The sequence below is a fragment of the Giraffa tippelskirchi genome, chromosome 11 (assembly GCF_054371585.1).
Source record: "Giraffa tippelskirchi isolate mGirTip1 chromosome 11, T2T-mGirTip1v1.2.pri, whole genome shotgun sequence".
In the NCBI taxonomy this organism is placed as follows: Eukaryota; Metazoa; Chordata; class Mammalia; order Artiodactyla; family Giraffidae; genus Giraffa; species Giraffa tippelskirchi.
Genome location: NC_137285.1, coordinates 84,728,603 through 84,752,939, shown reverse-complemented (window position 1 = coordinate 84,752,939; position 24,337 = coordinate 84,728,603). Strand labels below are relative to the sequence as shown.

Genomic DNA, 24,337 nt, shown 5'->3' with positions numbered 1-24,337 from the left:
CGCCAGAGTCCGCGGACCCGAGGCGGGGAGAGGACCTGCGGGTCGAGTCCCCCTCGCACGCCCGCCTGCGAACTCGGCGGCCGGCCGGGGCCCGCGGGCCTGCGGCCGCCTCCTGAAGGGTGCCGGCGGGGCGCGTTCGGACGGCGGGGCGCGCGGGTTCCCGCGTCCCCCGCGGCAAGGAGCGCCGAGCTGCGCCCGCGACCCTGAGAGTTCTCATCCCTCCCACAGCGGCGGGTCGCAGGGGACGCAAGTGTGAATCAGTCCCGTCCCCGACCGTGACGAGGGAGCTCTTTGAGGGCGCGGGGGAAACGGAGCGGACCGGCTGTGGCGGCGTCGGGACCCCGCGCCCCGCGCGCGCTCGCCGGAGCGCACTTGGCCCCGCGCGCTCGACCCCCCGCCCGCGGCGCCCGCACTCACAGGCAGGGGTAGTAGCCGTAGGCAGGCAGCGGGGGCTGCGCGTCGTCTCCCAGCTCCGAGTCCATGAGCAGGTAGTCTTGGCTCTCGTTGCGCCGCGCGCCAGCCCCGGCCGCCAGGGAGGGAGAGCCACCCCTCCGGGGCCCGAACGCGGCCGGGCTCTGGTTCATGGCGGGGACGCCCGACTGACGGGCCGGGGTCTCGCTCGTGGCGGAGCCGCCTCGGCAATTCCAGCGGGGACCCGGTGCGCAGGGGCCCGCGGCGGCCCGGCGGCCCCGGGGCGAGGCTGAGGCTGGGCGCGCAGACGCCCCGCGGGCTGAGCTCCGCGCGCGGCTGCCCCGCGGGCCCGTGGAGCAGTCGCCACGTAGCGGAGCGCCAAGCAGACGGGGCCGGGTCCCCTCGAGGAGGTGGCTGGGGCTCCCGGGCCGAGCGAGCCCAGGCGGGGCGGCGGGCGGCAGCGGAGCCTGGGAGCGGAGAGCCCGGGAGACCGCGCTGGAGTTACTATGTCAACCGAGACTCTCCAGCTCTCAGCTCCCGCCTTCTTCCCCCGCGCCCTCCGTCATGATCCCACCTTTAAAGGGATCGGAACGAGGTTACACAAAGCAGCCGAAGCCTGTTGTGGAGCCACAACTTTCATAGCCAAGAGGAACCTCAAGTAGGTGGAGCCACACACTTTTTTTTCTCTTGGCCCTAAGAGTCTGCTTATTTAGAAACCATCCAAATGAAGAACTTCTAGGAAGCTTCTCTTGAGTAAGACTCAGAGAATCAAGAACTCAACTGTTTTAAAAGACAGGAGCCTCTCCTTGTTCCATACTGCCTGCATTTTCTTAGGGCATTCTCTCTCCCCCTCCCTACCCCCGAAGTGATAACACTTCACTTTACAATGAACAACATTCTGTGTTCCCAGTGCCAGATGGTCCCAGTTCCTGAGCAAATCAACCAAAATAGGCCAGCATTTTCCGATAACACCAATAGAGGCCAACAACCTGCTTACTTCAGAGAAAAACTTTTCTTCCATCATTGCAAATGCCAGAATTACTTCTCTGCCAGATGTTTCCAACATTTCAGAACCGTTTTTAATTTTAAGACTTAGTTTTAAATTCTGACTTAATCTCCATACACGTGTGAAGTAAAAAAAACTGCTCAACAAGGATGAATCACTAACTGTAGTAGTTGAAGAGATTGTCAATTAAGAATCCATTCATTCATTGAACAAGTATTTCATTGATCCCATTGTGTTCAAGCAGCATTTTAGGATTCAGAGGCAAAGTAGCCAGATAAGGCCCCCATCAGCCCTTGTAGAGATTTCATGGAAGAGAAGGAGACAGAGATTAAACAAGTAAATGAAAAAGTATCAGAGACAAAGGTGACAAGAAAAATAAGAGGTGTTGATGTTATAATAACTGGAGACCATCTACTTAATATTATTAGGTGGTTTAAAGAGGCCTTTCCAAACAGGTGCTAGTTAAGTGGAGATGGACAGGGCAAGGAGCCAGGTATGAAAACATCAGAAACTGGTTGCAAAAGGATTGAAGAAAGACAATCAGACATTCTGTTGTAAAGGTACTTTTGCATCCCATAATTAGGTGGACAAAAAAATGGATGTTGAAAGTGTGAAAGCAATGAACTTAATAGAGGAGAAAAGAGGTCACAGATTTAGAGCTTTGACTTGGCCAGTATGCTAAGAACTAAAACTCAGAGAAGACAAGAACCATTGTATTCTGAGGGTCTGGTTCTGTATTTGTCACTGGTATGTGGAATGGATGAATGGATAGACGAATGGATGGATGAAGTATAGAAAAAATAAGAAAAGAGTCTTGACCACTAAAACAACGTTAACCCTGAAAAACTGCCATCATTCTGAAGTACATTATTCCTGATTTAAGAATCTCCTCTTTGGATTTCTCATCCTGTGGAGCCGTGGCTTAAAATTCTTACTATTGCCTAATAATTATGTATAGTGATAACATTCACTGCTTAAAATTTGTTTGTGGCAATTACTATCTATAAGGACACTAATTTTCATGCTTGAATGAATTAGTTAATAAATGTTTAATTAAATAGTGCCAAGATAATCTGTTTGGGAACATCAAGTATAGTAAACAATTTAAGGACTTCCCTGATGGTTGGATGGCATCACCGACTCAATGGACATGGGTTTGGGTGGACTCCGGGAGCTGGTGATGGACAGGGAGGCCTGGCGTGCTGCGATCCATGGGGTCGCAAAGAGTTGGACACGACTGAGTGACTGAACTGAGCTGCTGGTTCAGTGGTTAAGAAACTGCCTTTCAACGCAGGAAATGTGGGTTTGACCCTTGGTTGGGGAACTAGGATCCCGTATGCCACAGGGCAACTAAGCAAGTAGAGACCTCAGCCACCACAACTACTAAGCCTGCACGCTCCAGAGCTGTGTTCTGTGCAACAAGAGACACTCAGACGCCCCAGCTAGCGAGAAACCCCTGGTGCCGCAAATGAAGACACAACACAGCAAAAAAAAAAAAAAAATTAGTGGGGAAAATAATCAAATGTTTTTGAACTGACTCAAATTCTGTGAGCTAAAGAAAAGTTAGAAATGACGGGTGGTGTTAGTTTAAGTGTTAGTCTTTAACTTAGAAAACAAAAATTGAGACAGAATTAATGATGTTGTCAGTTAGTTGAGCTGTTTGTGCCTTTTCTTATAACACTGTTTTTCATTCTCAAGTAGCAACCTTCACACTGAAAAAATTATTACAGTAAACTTATAATGTGACATAAATTTATCATTTTGCAAGGTAAGACATACTTTTCTCTGTTATTTGAAATGTAGTTAGTACTGGACCAAAAAAATCCCAGGGCTGTTTTCACAGGAGGGAGAAGGTGGTGGACAAAGGATTAGAGGATTCTGAGAGAGTTTAATGATCTGATGAAGTGGGTAGAGCATTTGACTGGAAGCCTGAAAGCCTTGTTCTAACCATTCCGCTAACTGAAACTGTATGATTTCAAAAAGGATATCTAATTTCTCTCTGCCTCTTTCACTAATCAGTAAGCAGAGATATAATTACTAAGCACTCCTCAGTCTCTAACTTTCTGCATTTTATCCTTACCTATGCAGTTATCTCTTCAATTACATTAAAAAACAGTGAAATGAAGACAACCTCCCAACCAGTTAATGTATTTTTTTAATCAGATGGGGCATTGTTGAGTAGTAGATCTGGAGTAATGAAGAAAATTGGTGAATGAAGTTAAAGGAAAAAGTAGAAAATGGCTGGATGAGAGAAGAAAATATAGTTTTCACAGAGCTTGAAACATTGCTATGCAATTTTATGTTGCATGTATGTTGTATGTTTATGGTATTAATAAAAAAAGAACACCAGGTGGTAGGTCTGAGATGTGGAGATGAAGGTAGGCTGTGTGTCTCAATGGGCAAAGGGCGGGATGCATTAAGAGAGGACTTTCACCTCCTTATACATACAGGCAGTTTGTTTGATTGATTGATTTTAATACAACACCGTATTTTGAAGAGTCAAGGAGAAGAGTTGCCCTCTAGAAGGTCTCAAACCAAGAGCCCAAAGGGAAAGAAAATGATATTGCTAGTGGCATCAGGGTCAAAAGGTTGAGAAAACCTTATTAGATGCCTAATGACTCAAAAAGAAGGCATTGCATGGAAGACTCTAGGCAGTTGCTGTTTATCAGATGCTACCCTTGATGGGAAGCCACTGACACAAGAGCTTTTCTGGGAAATGCTCTGGGGTTAGTTGACCAACAGCTACAAATACTAGTTTAGTCAGAAATTCATGTAGACAATTCAAAGCATGGAGGCCCAGAGCCCTGACTTCTCAGGCACATAGAGTCCACAGGGGAGAATCTACAGAGGAGAAAACAGACAAACCAACAATAACACCCTGGAAGCTTCAGAAGGCCTGAGCTATGAACAAAGGTCTTCTATCAATTCTGGTTTGAGTGAAATAGTTGCAGGCAATACCAGATTTTTGAACCTCAGTTGCTTAATTTTTAAAGTAAAAGGGCTGTAACAGTTATATTTAAATCTCTACTGCAGATATTAAAACTATATTATATTAAGTATTAGAAGCAGTAGAGTTAAAATGGTGGCTCAGTGGTAAAGGATTGCTTGCCAATGCAAGAGACGCAGGTTTGATCCCTGGGTCAGGAAGATCCCCTAGAGGAGGAAATGGCAACCCACTCCAGTATTCTTGTCTGGGAAATCCCATGCACAGAGGAGCCTGGCGGGCTACAGTCCATGGGATCTCAACAGAGTTGGACACAATTTAGTGACTAAACAGCTACAACAAAAAATTAAAATAGTGACCTATTTTAATATTTTCTTTGATTTGAGCTTAACATAGCTATCTAAAATTCTAACATTATCATATGGGTATTTTGTAAACACTTGTGATTACTATGGTTTCACTTAGAACAAGTCATGTTTGACTAAATTAATCTCTCTTTTAATAGAATTATTAAAATAGTTTCAGTAAACTATTGGCCAAGGGCATTATATGACATTTATCAGTAAGATTGAAATATGTGGACTGAGGAGCAGATGTATGATTTTAGATGTAGTCAGAAGACTGTTGAGAAGATGGCTCGTCTATGGATCAATGTCACTCAGGCTCAGTAAATGGAGACATGTCAAGAATGGATGGAGTTACTTGGTAACTAGTTAGTTTCCCATCACTGGACACATTCAAATGCAGCCTAGACCTCAAGTTTTGCTATAAAATGAGCAAATGTATTTGTGGAAAATTAAATGAACTCTAAGATCCTTTAAGAAAAGTCTGAAATTCAAAACTTATTGTCATCTCAGTGGATCCAAAATGCACAACTGATAAAATTCCATCTTTTCTTGACTTACTATTTTTTTTCATAAAGGCTTAGTAAACAGGTACATTCTTTAACATGGTGAAGAAGATCTACTTCAGACAAAACCAACATGGGGAAATACTGGACATGTTTGCATAAGTGTAAGGAATAAGATGAAGATGTTACCATCATTACTATTAATTATTAACTAAGAACTTCTATAATAAGTTAAATAAAACATGATAAATAAATGAAGGAAATAATTGAAAAGGAACATAAATCTATAGATATAATTGTCTGCTATAAAAATTTCAAGATCTTTAGCTGTAAATGATTAGAACTACAGAGTAAGAAATGTGTTTGGAACAATATTATGTTATAAAGGTAAACATAGAAACATCAGTAGCTCTCCTATATACTAGCAATAGCCAGTCAAAATATAATAAAAGCTTTACCAAGCATAAAATAAACTGAAATAAATTTAGCCAAGAACTATAAGACCTATGTAAAGAAAATTGTAAAAGTTTGCTAAGACCTAATTTTAAGATGAGTCAAAGGCCTACCTCAAATTATACAATGAATTTTATTGAGAGTGTGATGAAACTGGTATTAAAATTTACAGATTAATGAGTGGAAGGTAGTATTTTCAATATTGTCTTTCCCGCTAAAGACAGGTTTTTCTCTGCTATTTACTTTTTCTAAGAATAGATGTGAAAAAGTAAGAAAATTCATTTTAAAAAAAGGAATGAAAGGATATCTCTCTATTAAACATTAAATCAGTTTTGATTATTTATTTGTTCACAACAAATAGATTCATATTAACAAAACAGAAGAATTCAAAGAATATAAGAAATTTTAGTAAAATACTTCAGTGTATTAAAGATTTTATGATATGGTAAAGAGTACATCTTAATTCAAGAGAGGAAACGAAGAAATGTTGAATAGATGGAACTGGGTGAGAGATTTCTCTCTCCACCTTTGTCGAAATAAATGGAAGGTATTAAAAAGTTGAATTTAAAATTTTAAATCTCTAAATCCTATTAGAGAAAGATAGGAGTGAAATTTTATTTACAATATGTAATCTTCAAGTAGAGAATGCCAGTCTAAGCATTCACCAACAGTTCAAACAAGCAAACAAGCAAAATTTAAATTTATAGAATCTATTAATAAAAGCAAAAATATATAAATGTTAATACATATAACTCAGAGAGTTTAACTAATGTCACTCACCTGAGTGACTGGGGGTCTTCAAAGAGACAGCAGCTTAAAGTTTGAGCTCTATTGTGGACTTATAGTTCCTTTGGCAGAATAATTTTCTGAAAATTAAAAAGCTTCTTTCCATTTGATTCCAGTAAGTTTCATGTGCCAGTGGTTATACCCATTCTTTCCTAGTCACATTTCTTGGATTTGCCACATTTCATTACACCTTCGCCCCCGTGACTCTCTATTCGCTCACTGTCTTTTATAAATGCAGACACCTCACATAGATCAGGGTGCAGGGAGAGCCCCACACACTTAGCCATTTCCTGCTCTTGAAAGGGTTTACTCTGTGCCACCTAAGTCCATCAGGATTTTAACAGTGAGCCTCGTGGCCACAACTTTGACTTGATCCTTAACATAAGACTGAGAGGTATTGGTCTTTGGGGGCTCAAATAATTTCACAATTTTACAGTTTTCCTGTTTGGGGATGAAAACCAACAGCCGCTTTAACTCTGATGTGCATGCATGCATGCCTGTTAATTGGCTTCAGTTGTTTCTGACTCTTCATAACTTTGTGGACTGTAACCTACCAGGCTCCACTATCCATGGGATTCTCCAGGCAAGAATACTGGAGTGGGTTGCCATGCCCTCCTCCAGAGGATCTTCTCAATCTAGGAACCCAGGTCTCCTGCATTGCAGGTGGATTCTTTACTGTCTGAGCCACCAGGGAAGCCTTTAACCCTACAGGTCTCTGAATTCCAGGACTCTCTATTCTTTTTCAATTTTGCTTGCAAACTTTCTAATACTGTTCAGAGATCACCTCTTTCTTGGCAAATTGCCAAAATAGCCGATAGTAACCAACATTTGCTATGAACATTCATTTTTTCAATTCTTCTTTACAATTAGCACCTCATTAGGTACATTGTCCTCCAAGTAATTGGAGGTGACAGTTTTTGACATTTTTTCCTACCACATAGCACCGGTAATATGAACTGCCCTCTTTCCAGGAGTTGATAACAAATTATTTGTCTACCATCAATTGGCATCTGAGGAAATGCTACATATTGCAGTCTAATTTGTGTGTCTTTTATCTTGTTTACAGAATCACCCCTCTTCTGATTACTAATCTTGGTGACAGAGATAAGAAAGGTCATTCTGTTAGAAGAGATCCCCGAGAGGGCATGACTCCCAGTTGATCCCAAACTGAACCTGGGCTTTCCTGTGCTTGGAATGTGTGACAGTGCCTACACTTAGACCCGTTTCAAGGACACAGCCTTGAGATTGTATGTGTTGTTGAGATCACCTGGACTGTATATGTTACTGAGCCCACTCAAGTTCTCTCTGTAAGTGTTCGAGATGCTTGCCAGTGGATGCAAAGATCTACTCATCTTGCAGCCCCCTAAGACAAGACTTAGTTACTAATCCTGCACCTACCAATTGAGTAGTGAGCTCTTTCTTCAGTCTTTCCTTGCCTCTGTGTAGGGGAGCCAGTTTCAGATTTCACTGGAGGAACTCCCGAGTTTTTAAACCAACAACTTCATAGTGATAAAATATTTAATTTTTTAGAAAATATGGTCATAACAGAAGCATCCCCTAGTGATAATTTTCCAGTTTCCTTCAATATCCAAATTTTATAGAAAGTACCGCGGACATGATTTCTAATCAATAAGCTAATATTTACATACTCAAACTGAAAACAACATTTTTAACAAAATGATGTGCATTTAGTTGAGTTCCATTCCAAATGCAATTGATGAAGCATCATCAAAAATCACAGATATGTAGATTTTTCTGTTGAGAAGTAGCAAGTTTTATTGAGAACCTCTTGTTGTTGCAAGATGCCAACTTATGTGCTGGGCTTCCTATGTGGCTCAGTGGTAAAGAATCCACCTGCAGTGCACAGACCTGGGTTCAATCCCTGGGTCAGGAAGATCCCCTGGAGAAAGAAATGGCAACCCTCTCCAGTACTCTTGCCTGGAGAATCTCATGGACAGAGGGACCAGCAGGCTACAGTCCATGGGGGTGCAAAGAGTTGGACACGACTGAAGAGACTTAGCACGCATGCACACACCTCAATATGAATTTTCTAAGAACAAAGATATTCAGGTACAGCTATCAAGACTAGAAAATTTAACATTATACAATTCTCTTGTATAACCTCCAGAACTTAATCTAATTTTGCAATTGTCTCAAGAAGGTCTTTTTTGGCATTTTTGTTTGTTTGGTCCAGGGCCCCATCCGGGTTCAGGCACTTCATTCACATGCCATCTCTTTGCTCTCCTTTGATCTGAAACCTCTGAGTGTCTTCACCATGATATTGGTATTTTGAAGGTACAGGTCAGTTATTTTGTGAAATGTCTCCCAATTTCAGTTCTTCTGACGCTGCTTCATCATTAGATTGAAGTAATGCATTTTGGGTAGGAATGCTATACAAATGATATACTCTCCGTGCATGTCCCCGCACCAGGGAGCGCACCATGTCACTGTGTCCTTCCTTTGTCTTGTTAACTTTGATCGCTTGGTTGAGATGGTGTTCTGATGGCTTCTGCTGTGAAGCTATTATTTTCCCTTTGTAATTAGTAAGAAAGTTTTAGGGTGATATATTGGATCTCTGAAAATAAATACCTTGTTCTTTGCCAAACGTTACACACCCTAGTTTTAGCATCCATCGATGATTCTTGTCTCCTTTAACTATTATTATGGCTACAATAATAGCCATAAGAAATAGCGATATTTCTAATATCATCATTCTTTCATATTCATTTGTGGCATTCTACTGTAAGAAAGAGGCTTTCTTTCCTTGCCATTCATTCATTCATTTTCTGTATGTATTTTATTCTAAGTGTTGTAATCTATTATTGTCATTATTTATATTAATACTCAAATGGTCCTTGATTAGGCCCTTTTTATTGGGCCTCTTGACAATTATTCCATGTTTACAGAGAGTCTCTCAATTTTTCTTAAAAAATAGGTGCATGCTGCTGCTGCTGCTAAGTCGCTTCAGTCGTGTCCGACTCTGTGCGACCCCATAGACGGCAGCCCACCAGGCTCCCCCGTCCCTGGGATTCTCCAGGCAAGAACACTGGAGTGGGTTGCCATTTCCTTCTCCAATGCATGAAAGGGAAAAGTGAAAGTGAAGTCGCTCAGTCGTATCCGACTCTTTAGCAACCCCATGGACTGCAGCCTACTAGGCTCCTCCGTCCATGAAATTTTCCAGGCAAGAGCACTGGAGTGGGGTGTAGTACTCCATTATGTAAATCAGAGCTTGATAAATTATGACCCACTGGCTAAATCTGATCCTACCATTTATCTGTTTTTGTAAATAAAGTTTTATTGACACACAGCCATGCACATTTGCTGACACATTGTTTATGACTGTTATAGCCACAGAGGTAAGTAGCTGAAACAGAGACAGTATGAGCCAAAAATTACTACAGAAAAATTGGCTATCACTTGGTGAAATTTATTCAAAATTTGTTCAAATAACATCCAATGTATTGATATTAAGATGTATCCAATATTTTAAATTATTAATGGTGCTATAATTAATAACTTTATACAAGTGTTTTCATAATATAGAGATACATCTTTAGAGTAAATTTCTAGAAGCAGGATCAAAAGCAAGTGCAGAGTTTCTTGAATTTGAAAAACAAAATTTAGGCAATTATATGTTCAGATTCTTTTCTCTGTCCCATCTTCCCCTCTCCTGTGACTCCAAACACATTACGTCCCACTACTGTCCCACAGATCCCTGAAGCTTTGTTTGCTTTCTTTCAATCTTATTTCTTACTCTTCTTCTGATAAAATATATTCTATTGGTTTATCTTTAAGTTCTCTGCTCTTTTTCTCTCTCATCTTAATTCTGGTGGTAAAACCATCCAGTGATTTTAAAACTTCAGATATTATGTTATTCTGTTGTAGTCCCATCAATATTTTTTTTTACTTCACTGCACACAGTTATAACAGCTCCTTTTAAATCCTTGCCTACTAATTCTAGAATCCGGATCATCTCTGTTGATTATCTTTTTCCTTAAAAATGGGTCACAATTTCCCGGTTCATTATTTTTTGATCAATTTTGATTGCATCCTGGAAACTGTGAGTATTATGTTTTGGAGACTTTGGAAAAAGCCTGATATTTTTGTTTTGAAAGAAATTTATTTGATTGAAATTAAATTGGAAACTATTTCTCCTGGATGACTGCTCAAATCTCAATTCAGTTCTTTTATATGTATTCACTACTTTGATTCTGCTCCTTGTATGCATAGTTCAAGGGCCAGCCAAAGACTTAGCCAGAGATCACTCACAAAATTTGAAAATTACTCTATTCTGACTCTTTATTTCAGGACTCTCTCCAGACTTCCCAGTAGCTGAAATTGCTTGGAATTCTGTTCTTCGTTCTATAGTCTATACACACTATGGATATTGGAGTTTTACCCACCCTGCTTGGTGACTGTTTTGACATGTTCTCACATAAAAGCTGTGCAAGGGGAAAACTTGCTGTGTGTGACCCTCTTCTTCCAAGTCTTCACATGCCTCAAGAAATCCTGAGTGAGTTATTCATGATTCTTAAGTGACTTTGTGTATTTTTTTTGTATTTTGTCCAGAGTTAATAGTTATTACATATGGTAGTTTTGAGTCTGAAAGGAATTTAATTTGCAGTATGGAAGTAGGCACATCATAGATTAACTGCTGAAAACCAAAGACAAGGAGACAATCTTGAAAGAAGCCAGTGGCAAATGATACGTTATACACAGGGAACCAGCAGTTCAGTTAAGGCAGTAACTTCTCTCTAAGGTCCAGAAGACAGCAATACAGCTTCTTTAAATCTTATCAAATCTGGTTTTGAGTCATAGTTAGATTGTATGGGTGTAGAGAAAATTACCCTTTCTAGTAATTGCAAGATTTTATTTTTATATCGTTTTGAAATTTGTCCTTGTGTATGGTGTGAGATATGGATTTACTTTAATCTTCTTCCATATGGCTATCCACTTACCCCAGCACCACTGAGTAAAAACTTCACTTGTGTCCCAGTGGTTTTAGATACCATCTTTATCATATATTAAATTTTCATGTGTGTGTGGGTCTATTTCCAGACTTGCTATCCTATTCCATTAATCTTTGTTTATTCACATGTGAGTTCCAAACTATTTTAACTACAGAGGGTTATTAATATATTTTAATATATTGTAAGATTAGTCCCTTCTTTTAGCTTTTCTTTTCTATGTTTTCCTAGCTATTCTTGTATGCTTATTTTTCCATATGAACTTTGGTATCAACTTTTCTAACTCCAGAAAAAAATATCCGTTAGTATTTTTATTGGGATCACATTACAATTATAAATTAAGCAAACTGACATCTTTATGGCTCTCAGTTATATTCAAATACAAGGGATGCTTTTTTTCTTTGCTCATATCTATTTTTGCGTCTTGTAGAATTGTTTTAAAGTTTTCTTCATAAAACTTTTACACATTTCTTTCTAAGCACATTCCCACATTTAAAAAGTTTATCACCTATTTTAAATACTTATTATCTTCCATTATATTATCTAAACAGTTATTTTTGCTTATGTGAAATCAACTGATTTCTAGGTTAATCTTATATCCTGATACTTTACTGGGTTCTTTTACTTTTTCTGTTTATCATTGACTCTTTAGGGGTTTCCAGAAATACCATCATATCATTTGAATGAGAGATAGATTTTCTATTCTTTTCAAATTTCTACTATTCTAGTTGTTTCCTGCTACCAGAATATTGTTAATATTACTGTAGATTAAATATAAATAATAAAAAATGTATGTGTGTGTGTGAGGGGGGTGTATATGCTAAGGAAATGTCTGTCAATTTCTATTTTCTTGAGTTTTAATTTTTTTTAGAAAAAGAGGCTTTCCAAATCATTATGGAGATAATCATATGATTTTCTCTTGAGATTTATTAATGTGGTCCATTATACTAATGAATAACAGTACTGAACCATTCTTGAAGTACCAGAATAAATCCCACTTGATCATTATATTAATATATTATGTCCCAGATATGGTGCAGAATGTTGCTTGCTAATATTTTATTTGGCACTTTTGTACCAATATTCACAGTAAATACTGATTTGTAACATTGTTTTGTGCTATAAAGGTAGACATTTTGAAAAGCATTCAGAGTGTCAACAAAGGTAATGAATGTTTACCTGAGATGTTACTGGTGCTAAAAGAGACTATGTTATTTTATGCAAAGAAGATATTGGTTAACAAATATTGATAAACTAGTTTCTTTGGTGATTAAAAAGTAGTGTTTTGAACATTTGTTTTTGTATTCTATCGTGTTACTTTATAGTCATATAGATAGTTACAGGGACATTCCTGGTGTCTCAGAGGTAAAGAACTCACCTACCAAGCAGGAGACACAGGTTCGATCCCTGGGTCAGGAAGATCTTCTGGAGAAGGAAATGGCAATCCACTCCAGTATTCTTGCCTGTTAAATCCCATGGACAGAGGAGCCTGGCAAGCTACAGTCCATGGGGTCGCAAGAGCCGAACATGACTTCGTGACTAAACAACACTCCAGATTAGTGTTTTTGCACATAATGTCATTTTTCAATGGGCATATTACTGATATTAAGCAGAAATTGCTTATTAACAGTTCTCAATAATAAAGCCTCAAAATATACAAAGCAAAAATTAATAGGCCTACAAATAGAAATAAATTGGCAATATATGGTCTATTAGTCATGTATAGACTAATAGATTAGTCATATAGACAATATATGACCTAATAGTTATATATAGAACAATCAATTGGAGCAGGAGCCAGCAAATTGGGCCAAATTCTGCCTGCGGTCTGCTCTTGAATGAAATGTGAGTTAATAATGGTTTTTACATCTTAAAACAATTGTGAAAAAATAAAGAAAAAATTGTTACAAAGACCATCAGTGGCCCACAGAGCCTAAAATATTTACAATTTACTCTTCAGAGAAAAAAAAAATGCTGGCCCATACACATACCTTTACAAACATACCTGAAATGTTAAAATATCAGTCAAAGCGGATCTCATAATGGTTTGTTAATAAATGATGAAATATGCTGCTTTATCTACTTATGTTGTGATGTATTCATCGAACTCTATGTAACTTTCCTCTTTCTGAGCATGTAAGAAAATAGCACTTGTCAAATTCTTCTACACTTAAGGGCCATGTAACTGACTATGAGGGTGTTCTAAACATTTCTGTACATCACTTGACACTCTTCCAACTGATATGTCTATGTCCCCACCCCTTGAATTAGAATCAACTTTAATGACTCATTTATAACTATTAAAATGCAGAAGAAACAATGATGAGTAACTGCCATGGCAAGGTAAGAAAAAAAAAAAGCCTTTTTCTGTTTCTCCTTAACTCTCTCTGGTCACTTGTCTTCAGCGTGACCCGACTGGAAGTCCAATTGGAGAGCTTCATGCTGTGAAGAATCCAGACCACGTGGAAAGGCGACAGTTCCAGCTGACAATCAGCAGCAACAGCCAGATATATGCACAGAGACAGCCATAATTGCAGCCTGGAGCTTTGAAGCCATCAAGTGTTAACAACCGAGGCCACAGAGTTTGGGGGCCAGAGACAAGCTGATGTACCCTGTGAGAAGACCTGACCCACAGAATCTGTGAACATAATAAAATGGTCATTTCATACTACTAAGTTTGGGGGTAGTTGGTCATGCAGCTATGGTGACTAGATCAGTTATCAGTGTAATAGAGGTGAGAGTTATACATGCCACTTTGATGACTAGCCATAAACCCCACCTACTCTTAAGTTCTCGTCCGTAATGACTCTCTCATAGCAGGAGGTTTGGTGGGCATACTGATGAGATAAAAGGAGCCTGGATTTTTGAGTGGCCCCCTGGGGAAGACTGGCCCATGAGTTCTCCCTGACCCACATTAGACTCATACATAAGTGAAAAATAAATCTTTACCTTGCTGAGCCCCTGATATTTGGATTAACAGCCCATCCTATCTTACTAACACAAATATATCCTGTACTTTAAAAGATGAAGCTTAGGCAGAAGTTAAAGGAGAATTCAGCTTTAAATTCATGTATTACAAAAGGAGAATGGTGAATAATGATGGAGTTACTCATCTCATTGCATAATAAAATCAAAAGCAAAATGATACCAAAGAAAGTAGAACAAAATAATAAGAACAGAAAGTAAAGGAATAAAATCTGATGTAAAAATATACAATAAAAGACCAATCTTTTAAAAAATTAATGAATGTGATAAACCTAATGCAAGACTTACCAAAAAAAGGAAAGAAAGGGCAAAATAAAACAACTGAAAAATTTCAAAAGTGTGTATCACTGCACCTCTTACAAACACTAAGAAATAATGGAAAGCTATTATAAACAGTTGTAACCATATGAAAGTTACAGAAGTCCTAGAAAAATACAGCTTATCAAAACTAACACCAGAAGATATGTCTTACTAGTCCTACATTATTAAAGAACTGAATCAGCATTTAAAACTGCCCCACAAAGAAAACAGTACCAAATGACTTCAACGTTTCGAGAAACAGAGTCCAATCTGAAACTAATTTATCCACAGAATAGTAAAAAAAAAAGGGGGGGGGTGGATATTTTCCAATTACTTTCACAGTCTCAATATCAAAGCAAACTAGGCAATGTAAGAAAAAAAATTTCTAGGCTAATCTTGCTTATTACTATTCATTCACGTAACTTCAAAAGTCCATCCAGAAGCCCAAATACACACAAGCAAACCAAAAGCATAAATACCTAAGTATCATGTACATAATGAACAAATTGACTTTATCCTAAGAATGTAAAGGGGAATTTAATATTAAAAAATCAAGCAAGGTATTTTGCAGCAAAGAATTGATGCTTTCAAACTATGGTGCTGGAGAAGACTTTTGCAAGTCCCTTGGACAGCAAGAGATCAAATCAGTCAATCCTAAAGGAAATCAACCCTGAATATTCATTGAAAGGACTGATGCTGAAGCTGACACTTCATTACTTTGGCCACCTGATGAAAACAGCGAACTTATTGGAAAGGATTCTGATGTTGGGAAAGATGGAGGGCAGAAGAAGAAGGGGGCGGCAGAGGATGAGATGGTTGGATGGCATCAATGACTCAATGGACATGGGACTCTGGGATACAATAAACTCGGAGAGATAGTAAAGGACAGGGAAGTCTAGCGTGCTGCAGTCCATGGGGTCGCAAACAGTCGGAGGCAACTGAATTACAGAACAACAATTTGGTGCATTAATAATTTAAAGGAAAATGCTCAAAATATCATCCATCTCTTAATTCCTGGTTTTTTTTAATTCTAAGTGAATAATTAGGGACTTGAATAAATATTATTATAGATAATCTCAATTTTTCACCCGTTTTTCTGCCTATTCCCTTTGCCATGTGACTGTAGTTTCTCCTACTAAAGAGGTGGAGTCGATTTCCTCATCTTTTGATTCTGAGGTTGGCTGTGTAACTTGCTTCCGCAAGGGGTATTAGCAGATAAGATTACTTCAGAGGCTGGCAAATGTGATTCTGCATTTTCACTTCCTCTCCTGGCTCTTCCTCAAACAGGCCAAGAGCACTTCTGCCTTCCAGCCGGTTGTCATCCTGCTCCGCCCACCTGAAATGCTCCTCCCACCTGAAGTGCTCCTCCCTGCAGATGTCTGACAGCTGACTCCTTGCCTTCAAATTCACATCTGAGCTTTTAATTGTTACCTCATCACAGAAGCCCTTTCTGAATATTAAAGTTAAAAATATATATCCAATGAAAAAGAAATTCAGGACATCACTCCCTATCCTGTTTTCTCAGTTGTCTTTATAGCACCTAATGCTGATTTTGTTCATTGTCTGTCTCCCTGACTGGATTATTGAGTACAGGGACTTTTTCTATTTTGCCAATGAATTTTTAGCGCCCAGAAAATAATGCCTGGCATGTAGTTAGCACTCAAGAATTACTGGCCACATCAACAGTATGCCTTGGGTCTTACCAATTCAACCACTTTACTCTTTATTAATTTAGCAAAATGTAATGTACCCCAGAACCTGACACTTGTTGGGGACAGGAGTGACAAAGTGAGGCAAGACTTCAAGTTGCTAAAAGATGGGATAGTTAACATGAAATATAGTTGCATGCATGCTAAGTCTCTTCAGTAGTGTCCAATTCTGTGAGACTCTGTGGATTGTACCCTGCCAGAATCCTCTGTCCATGGAATTCTCCAGGCAAGAATGCTGGAGTGGGTTGCCATGCCCTTCCAAGTGATCTTCCCCACCCAGACACACAGCTGGGTCTCCTGCACTGCAGGCAAATTCTTTACCATCTGAGCCACCTGGGAAGCCCAAAATGTAGGCAAGAGAGGGCATAACCAGAAAGTATCTAACCACAGAAAGTACATACTTTCCATTAGTCTTTACAGCTATCCTACACACTGAGAGAAATACAAATTGATCATTCATAAAAAGCTGTATGAAGAAATAGAGATGATAGATAAATTTTAGATAAATTGAAAAAAAATTGAAGGAAGAATTTGAAAGATAAAATGAGTCAGAAACCTAAGCATGGATGAAGCATTAATAAATAATAATCACAATGTTCAAGGAAGAAATGGAGTATCTTCACTCAAATCAGCTGTATATATGCAGGGGAGAAAAAGTACAGAAATACCTAGATACAAATACTCAATATACAGTGACCAAAGAAACCCAGAAATTAAAGTCAAGGAAATGTGTAAAACTATCTAATTCTGCAACCAAAATATTTAGATGTTGAGAATGTACTTGTTTATATAATTGAACATGTTGTTCAGTAACTAGGCAGATGATGAAGAATTTTCAGTTATAATATGGTAATGGCATGTAACAAAATGCAATTGGAAACACAAATAATAGATGCTCAGCAAAAGCTGAATTCTGAGAATTACTTTCAAGAAAGTGACTCAATATGTACAGCAGTCTTGTCCATACCACATAGATGATTTCATAGCATTAATAGAATAGAATGTCTATGACTAGATGTTCAAAAAAGAAAAAAAAACAAAAAACAAGCAACTATGTACAACAAGATAAATAGCTTACCTAACTGAGCCTAAATCAGTCTAAGCTATTTTTAGTCTGTGATTTGGCCCTAGAAGTTCCTTGGGAATTGGAGGAAAATATGGAGATAGAAAATTTGTTTTTTTCCCAGCTGAATGAGACCAAAATATTCCTGAAATACGGTTTAAAAGGTTTTCTGTTCCAAAGATAACTCAGTTTCTGTCAGTCACAGAGAAAATTTAAATGTGGAAAGTTTATTATTATAACACAATATTTCCTCCATTGAGCCCTCTCCAGGGTGACCACTGACTCCTGTTATATGTAGTAGAAACAGACAAGGATGTAAACTCTATGAGGTATTAAACATCTGTAAGTTTGACTAAAAATCTGGTTATGTTCAGTTTTGGAAAAATTCTTCTGAATTTTGTTTGGATATCCCTGGTCCCCCTCTCAAATGCAACTCCAGATGGTTGCCAGCCCAACATTGCTTTTCTAGTGTGTTTGTTTAAAATGTATTGATAGTTTCAGTTTCCGGCCAGCATTTAAGGAGTTTGGAAAAAAAAAAAAATTGAGTCAGTTCGTGAGGTGGGTGAATCTAGAGCCTGTTATACAGAGTGAAGCTGCTGCTGCTGCTAAGTCGCTTCAGTCATGTCTGACTCTGCGCGACCCCATAGACGGCAGCCCACCAGGCTCCCCCATCCTTGGGATTCTCCAGGCAAGAACACTGGAGTGGGTTGCCATTTCCTTCTCCAATGCATGAAAGTGAAAAGTGAAAGTAAAGTCGCTCAGTCATGTCCAACTCCTAGTGACCCTAAAGACTGAAGCCTACCAGGCTCCTCCGTCCCTGGGATTTTCCAGGCAAGAGTACTGGAGTGGGTTGCCATTGCCTTCTCCAACAGAGTGAAGTTAGAGAAAAAGAAATATTTTATATTATTGCATATATATGGGATCTAGAAAATTGTTAATGATGAACCTATTTGCAGGGCAGGAGTAGAGACACAAATGTAGAGAACAGACTTGTGGACACAGCAGTGGGAAGGAGAAGGCAGGGCAAATTGAGAGAGTAGAATTGAAACATATACATTACCATATGTAAAATAGCTAAGCAGAAGTGGCTGTACAACACAGGAGCTCAACCCAGTGTTCTGTGATGACCTAGAGGGTGGGATGGAATGGGACGTAGGAGGGAGGTTCAGAAGGGAAGGGACATATGGATACTTATGACTGATTCACCTTGTTGAATGTCAGAAACCAACACAACAATGTAAAGCAATTAAAAATAAAAAATTCAAAGAAAATTTTTTTAAAAAAAGGAAATAATGCTTGAAAAAAAAAAGTCATCCTAACAACAAGCAAAGAGCTGAGCAAATTGAAAATTCAACAACTCTTCTTAGATCCATAAGACAAAAGAGGTCACAGGGCAAAGTGTTTTTCCCTTAAATTGGAGAGACTGAGGAGCGAGTACAGAGAATCATACTCACTGGAGCAGAAATGTCCATAGGAACCAGTGGTGGAGTATGAAACCCTGAAGTGCAATTAACAAATTGCTGGAGGCTTGATGTGGGCCGTCTGAGAGATTAAAACTCCAAAGATACCAGTTACCAGGAGGCTGTCACATGTCTATGAAGTTTACCTTCTGAAACTCTACCAGGTTCTCACAATAAGTATAAGAGAAAAATCTCCCAGTACTTCCTGTAGAGGAAACCATTTTTAAAATATTCCATAGCATTCTTTTATTCCTGATAAGCTCTGCCCTCAGGATAAACTAGTTAACCAGGGCTCAAATCAATAAAATAAGAAATGAAAAAGAAGTTAAAACAGATACCACAGAAATACAAAGGATTATAAGAGACTACTAAAGACAACTATTAATATATACCAATAAAATGGACAACCTGGAAGAAATGGACAAATTCTTAGGAAGCTACAAACTCCCAAAACTGAACCAGGAAGAAATAGAAAATATGAACAGACCAATCTCAAGTACTGAAATTAAAACTGTGATTCAAAAACTCCCAGCAAATAAAAGTCCAAGACCAGATGGCTTCACAGGCAAATTCTGCCAAACATTTAGAGAAGAGTTAATTGATGAGAGAAACTGGAAGACTAGCAGAAAATATCTTCTACAACTGAAAATGTAAAGAACCATAATGAAGGAGGAGCAGAGACAGATACAGTTAAGACCCTATACCCTCTGTGGGTAACCCACAATTGGGAAAATGATTACAATTACAGAGATTACACCCAAGGATCAAGGGGTCTAACCAGTACACTGAACTCACCAGTCTGGGGTTCTGCACCAGAAAGATGAACCTCCAAAACACTTGGTTGAAGGCCAGTGGAGCTTCCTTTCAGGGAAGCCAAAGGACTGTGGGAAGACTCTACTCCTAAAGGACACATAGAAAGTCTCACATGACTGAGAACCCAAGAGAGAAGAAATAATTTGAAAGGAGCCTGGGTCAGACCTACGTGCTGATCGTGGAGAGCCTCCCAGAGAGACAAGAGGCCATTGGAACTCACCCTGAGGACCCGGGCACTGGTGGCACCCATTTTGGGGAGCCTGTTCTATCATTTGGACCCAGATGCTGGAAAGTGCCATTTTGGAATCTCCTGCTATCTTATTAGCACTGAGACCCAACCACATACACTAGCCTGTCCAACACTAGCATGCTTACCAATAATGGGACACTACAGACCAATACACTAGCTGAGGGGAGACACAGTCTTACCGATGAGCATGCCTGTTGCCTTAAGAGCCGGTGAGCCCACTGCCATACTGTTACCCTGCCTTGTCCACCAGAAGGCCCAGAACCTGGCTCTGTGCACTAGCGCACTAGCGCTAGTCCAAGGATCAGCTTCACCCACCAAGGGGTATGCACCAGTTTGGGGATATCTCAGAACCTGCAGTCAATTGTGTCAGAAACTGGTCCTTCCCACCAGCAGGTTGAAACCATACGTAGCACCTCCAACCCCACAACCACCCACTCCCTAACCCAGCTTTGCCCAGTAGGATAGCACTAGCCCTAGGACTCCAAGAACCTCACAGACAGCAACCTCATGACCTAACCCCGCCCACCAGTGGCCAACAGCCTCTGCACAAGTCAAGGCCTGACAACCATCCAGACTGGGGAACCAGCCATGCCAGCCAGACCACCTATAGTCAGGCTCTCCAAAGCAGAAGGACCCATGAAGCACAAACAGAGGGCACTCCTAAAACATATAGCTCTGGTGACCAGAGGGAAGTGCACTGCTGGGACATATAGGATATTCTCTACAAAAGGCCACTTCTCCACACTTACCAAATACATAAAAATAAAAACAACGATTTAGGCAAAATGAGGTAAGAGATGAATATGTTCCAAACAAAGGAACAAGACAAAGCTCTAGGAGAAGAACTAAATGAAGTGGAATTAAGTGTGTCTACCCAATAAAGAGTTCAAGGTATGGATCATAAAGATGTTCAAAAAACTAAGAGAAGAGTATATTAACAGAGTGAGAAATTAGAAGAAACAAACAGAAATGAAGAATACAATAACTTAAATGAAAAATACACTAGAAAGAAATAACAGTGACTTATGGACTGAAAGCGAGGGGTGGAAAAAGATATTTCATACAAATGTAAATGACAAAAAAGCAGAGGTAGTAATACTCATATCTGATGATGTAGACTTTAAAACAATGTCTATAGCAAAAGACAAAGAGAGGCATTATGTAATGATACAGGAATTAATTCAAAAAAGAAGATGTTAGCTTTTGTTTACATATACACACTTATTATAGGAATACCTAAATACATAAAGCAATTATTAATAGACCTAAAGATAGAAATTGATAATAATGTAATAATAATAGAGAAATTTAACATCTCACTTACATCAATGGACAGATCATTCATAGAGAAAATTAGTAAGAAAAGAAGGATATTAAACTACACATTAGACCAGTTGGCCTTAACAGAGATCTACAGGACATTTCATCCCAAATCAGCAAAATACACTTTCTTTTCAAGTGCACATAGAACATTCTCCAAGATAGATCACATGTTGTGCTGCAAAGCAAGTCTCAACAAATTTAAGTGGCTAGAAGTCATGTTAAGCATCTTTTCCAACCTCAATGAAATGGTATGAAATAGTAGAGATTAATTACAGAAAGAAAATTAGGGAAAACACAAATATGTGGAGACTAAACAACATGATACTAAAAAGCAATGGGTAAATAAAGAAATCAAAGAGAGAATCAGAAAATACCTCAAAAGGAGTGAAAATAAAAATATAACTTTCCAAAATCATTGGGATGTACAAAAGCAATTCTAGGAGGGAAATTCATAGCAATACAAGCCTACCTCAAGAAACAAGAAAAATCTCAAATAAACACCTTATCCTACCATGCAAAGGAATTAGAAAATGAATAACAAACACAAGGTCGGCAGAAGGAAGGAATAATAAAGATTATTATTATTATTATTATTTCTCCTCAGAAGAAAGAAAGAGAGAGAAAGATTAAGGGAAGTCAAGAACTTGTTTCTAGAAAAGAGAGACAAAATTAATAATCATCTAATTAGACTCATCAAGAAAGAAGACCCAAATTAACAAGACAAGAAATGAAAGAGAAAAAATTATAACTGATAATACAGAGACACACACACACACAAAAAATCATGAGGGAATATTAAAAATAGTTATAGGTCAACAAATTGGACCTAAAAAACTGAATCAGGAATAAATAGATAATATGGACAGGACAATCATCAGGTTGGTAGTGAAACAAATCAGTAATTTTTTAAAAAAAACTCAGCAAACAAAAGTCCAGGACTGGATGACTTCAAATGAGAATTCTACCAAACATATGAAGAAGACTACTACTTATTCTCCTCAAACTATTCCAAAAAACTGGAGAAGGAACACTCCCAAATTCATTCTATGAGGCCACCATCATCCTGATACCAAAAACCAGACAAAGGCAAACTATGAAAAAGGAACATTATAAGGACAATATCTGTGATAAACATACATGCAAAAATCTTCAACAAAATATCAGCAAATCATATTCAACAACAGATAGAAAAGATCATACACCATGTTGTAGTGAGATTTATTCCAGTGATGCAGAGTAGATCAATATCTACAGATGAATAAATATGACACACCATGTTAACAAAAAACGCTCTTCCCTGGTGACTCAGACAATGAAGAATCTGCCCACAATCCAGGAGACTCAAGTTCAATCCCTGAGTCAGGAAGATGCCTTGGAGAAGAGGAAGGCAACTCACTCCAGAATTCTTGCCTGGAGGATTCAATGGACAGAGGAGCCTGACAGGTTTTATTCAGGGGATAAAAACCACATGATTATCTCAATAGACATAGAAAAAGCATTTAAAAAATACAACATCTATTCATGATAAAACCTCATCAAAGTGGGTATAAAGGGGACATATGTCAACATAATAAAGACTATTTATGACAAACCTACAGCCAGCATCATATTCAACAGTGAAAAGCTAAAAGCTTTTCTGTTAAATTCAAGAACAAGACAAGAATGCCCATTCTCACCAATTCCATTTAACATAATATTGAAAGTTTTAGCTACAGCAATCAGATAATAAAAAGAAATAAAAGGCACCCAAATTAGAAGAGAAGTAAAATTATCAGTATTTGTAGATGATATGATACTATATACAGAAAACCCTAAAGTTGCCACTAAAAAACTATCAGAACTAAAAAATGAATTCAGTGAAGTTCCAGAATACAAAATTAATATATTGCAATATGCTGCTTTTCTAAACATTAATAATAAACTATCGGAAAGACAAATCAAGAAAAAGTATCCCACTTAAAATCACATCAAAAAGAATGTAATACCTAGTAATAACATAAGCACAGAGTGAAAGACCTATACTCTGAAAATTATAAACATTAATGAAGGAAACTGGAAGTGACACAAAGAAATTGAAAGATACCCTATATTTATGGAAGAATTAATTCTTCTTAAATGAATGAAGTGTTCATACTACTCAAAGCAATCTACAGATTTAATGTGTATGTGTGTGTTAGTTGCTCAGTCGTGTCCGACTCTTTGCGACTCCGTAGACTGTAGCCCACCAGGCTCCTTTGTCCATGGGATTCTCCAGGCAAGAATACTGGAGTGGGTTGCCATTTCCTTCTCCAGGCTTAATGTAATCTCTATCAAATATCCATGATATTTTTTGCAGAACTAGAAGAAATAAACCCCTACTCAGTTGTGTCCAACTCTTTGCAACACCATGGATTCTAGCCCACCAGGCTCCTCTGTCCATGGAATTTTCCAGGCAAGAATACTGAAGTGGCTTGCCATTTCCTTCTCCAGGGGATCTTCCCAACTCAGGGATTGAACCCAGGTCTCCTGCATTGCAGACAGATTCTTTACTGTCTGAGCCACCAGGGAAGCCCCCTAAAATTTATATGGCACCACAAAAGACTCGGAGTAGCCAAAGCAATACTGAATAAAAAGAACAAAGCTGGATGTATCAAGCTCCTTGACTTCAGACTACACTATAAAGCTGCAGTAATCTAAAACATATGGTACTGTCATAGAAACAGACACAAAGGTCAGTAGGACAGAATAAAGACCCTAGAAAAAGATCAACAGATTTATGGTCAAATACTCTATGACAGGCTTTATTTTCTTGGGCTCCAAAATCACTGCAAATGGTGACTTCAGCCATAAAATTAAAAGATGCTTGCTCCTTGGAAGAAAAGCTATGACAAACCTAGACAACATACTAAAATGCAGAAACATTACTTTACCGACAGAGGTCCACCTAGTCAAAGCTATGGTTTTCCCAGTAGTCATGTATGGATGTGAATGTTAAACCATAAAGAAGACTGGATGCAGAAGAATTGATGCTTTTGAAC

General features: G+C 38.8%; 1 protein-coding gene and 1 long non-coding RNA gene across 6 annotated transcripts in view; one reads left to right on the top strand and one right to left on the bottom strand.

The window, feature by feature from the left end:
• The window catches only part of TRPC6 (transient receptor potential cation channel subfamily C member 6), a 139,728-nt gene extending 138,622 nt beyond the window's left edge, over window positions 1–1,106 (bottom strand). For 3 of the 5 annotated variants that reach the window (XM_081538128.1, XM_081538129.1, XM_081538130.1), the window contains exon 1: window positions 418–1,035. In XM_081538128.1, the coding sequence (XP_081394254.1) occupies window positions 418–584 (167 nt within the window). In that variant the 5' untranslated portion in view covers window positions 585–1,035. Of the gene's footprint in view, window positions 1–417 lie in introns of all 5 variants that reach the window. The other 2 variants (XR_014068122.1, XM_081538127.1) reach the window with 2 other exon arrangements.
• Window positions 673–14,739, top strand: LOC145525345 (uncharacterized). Its single transcript, XR_014068125.1, has 3 exons — window positions 673–1,069; window positions 10,759–10,963; window positions 13,823–14,739. It is a non-coding gene; the product is annotated as an uncharacterized LOC145525345 (long non-coding RNA).
• The last annotated feature ends 9,598 nt before the right edge of the window (window positions 14,740–24,337 follow it).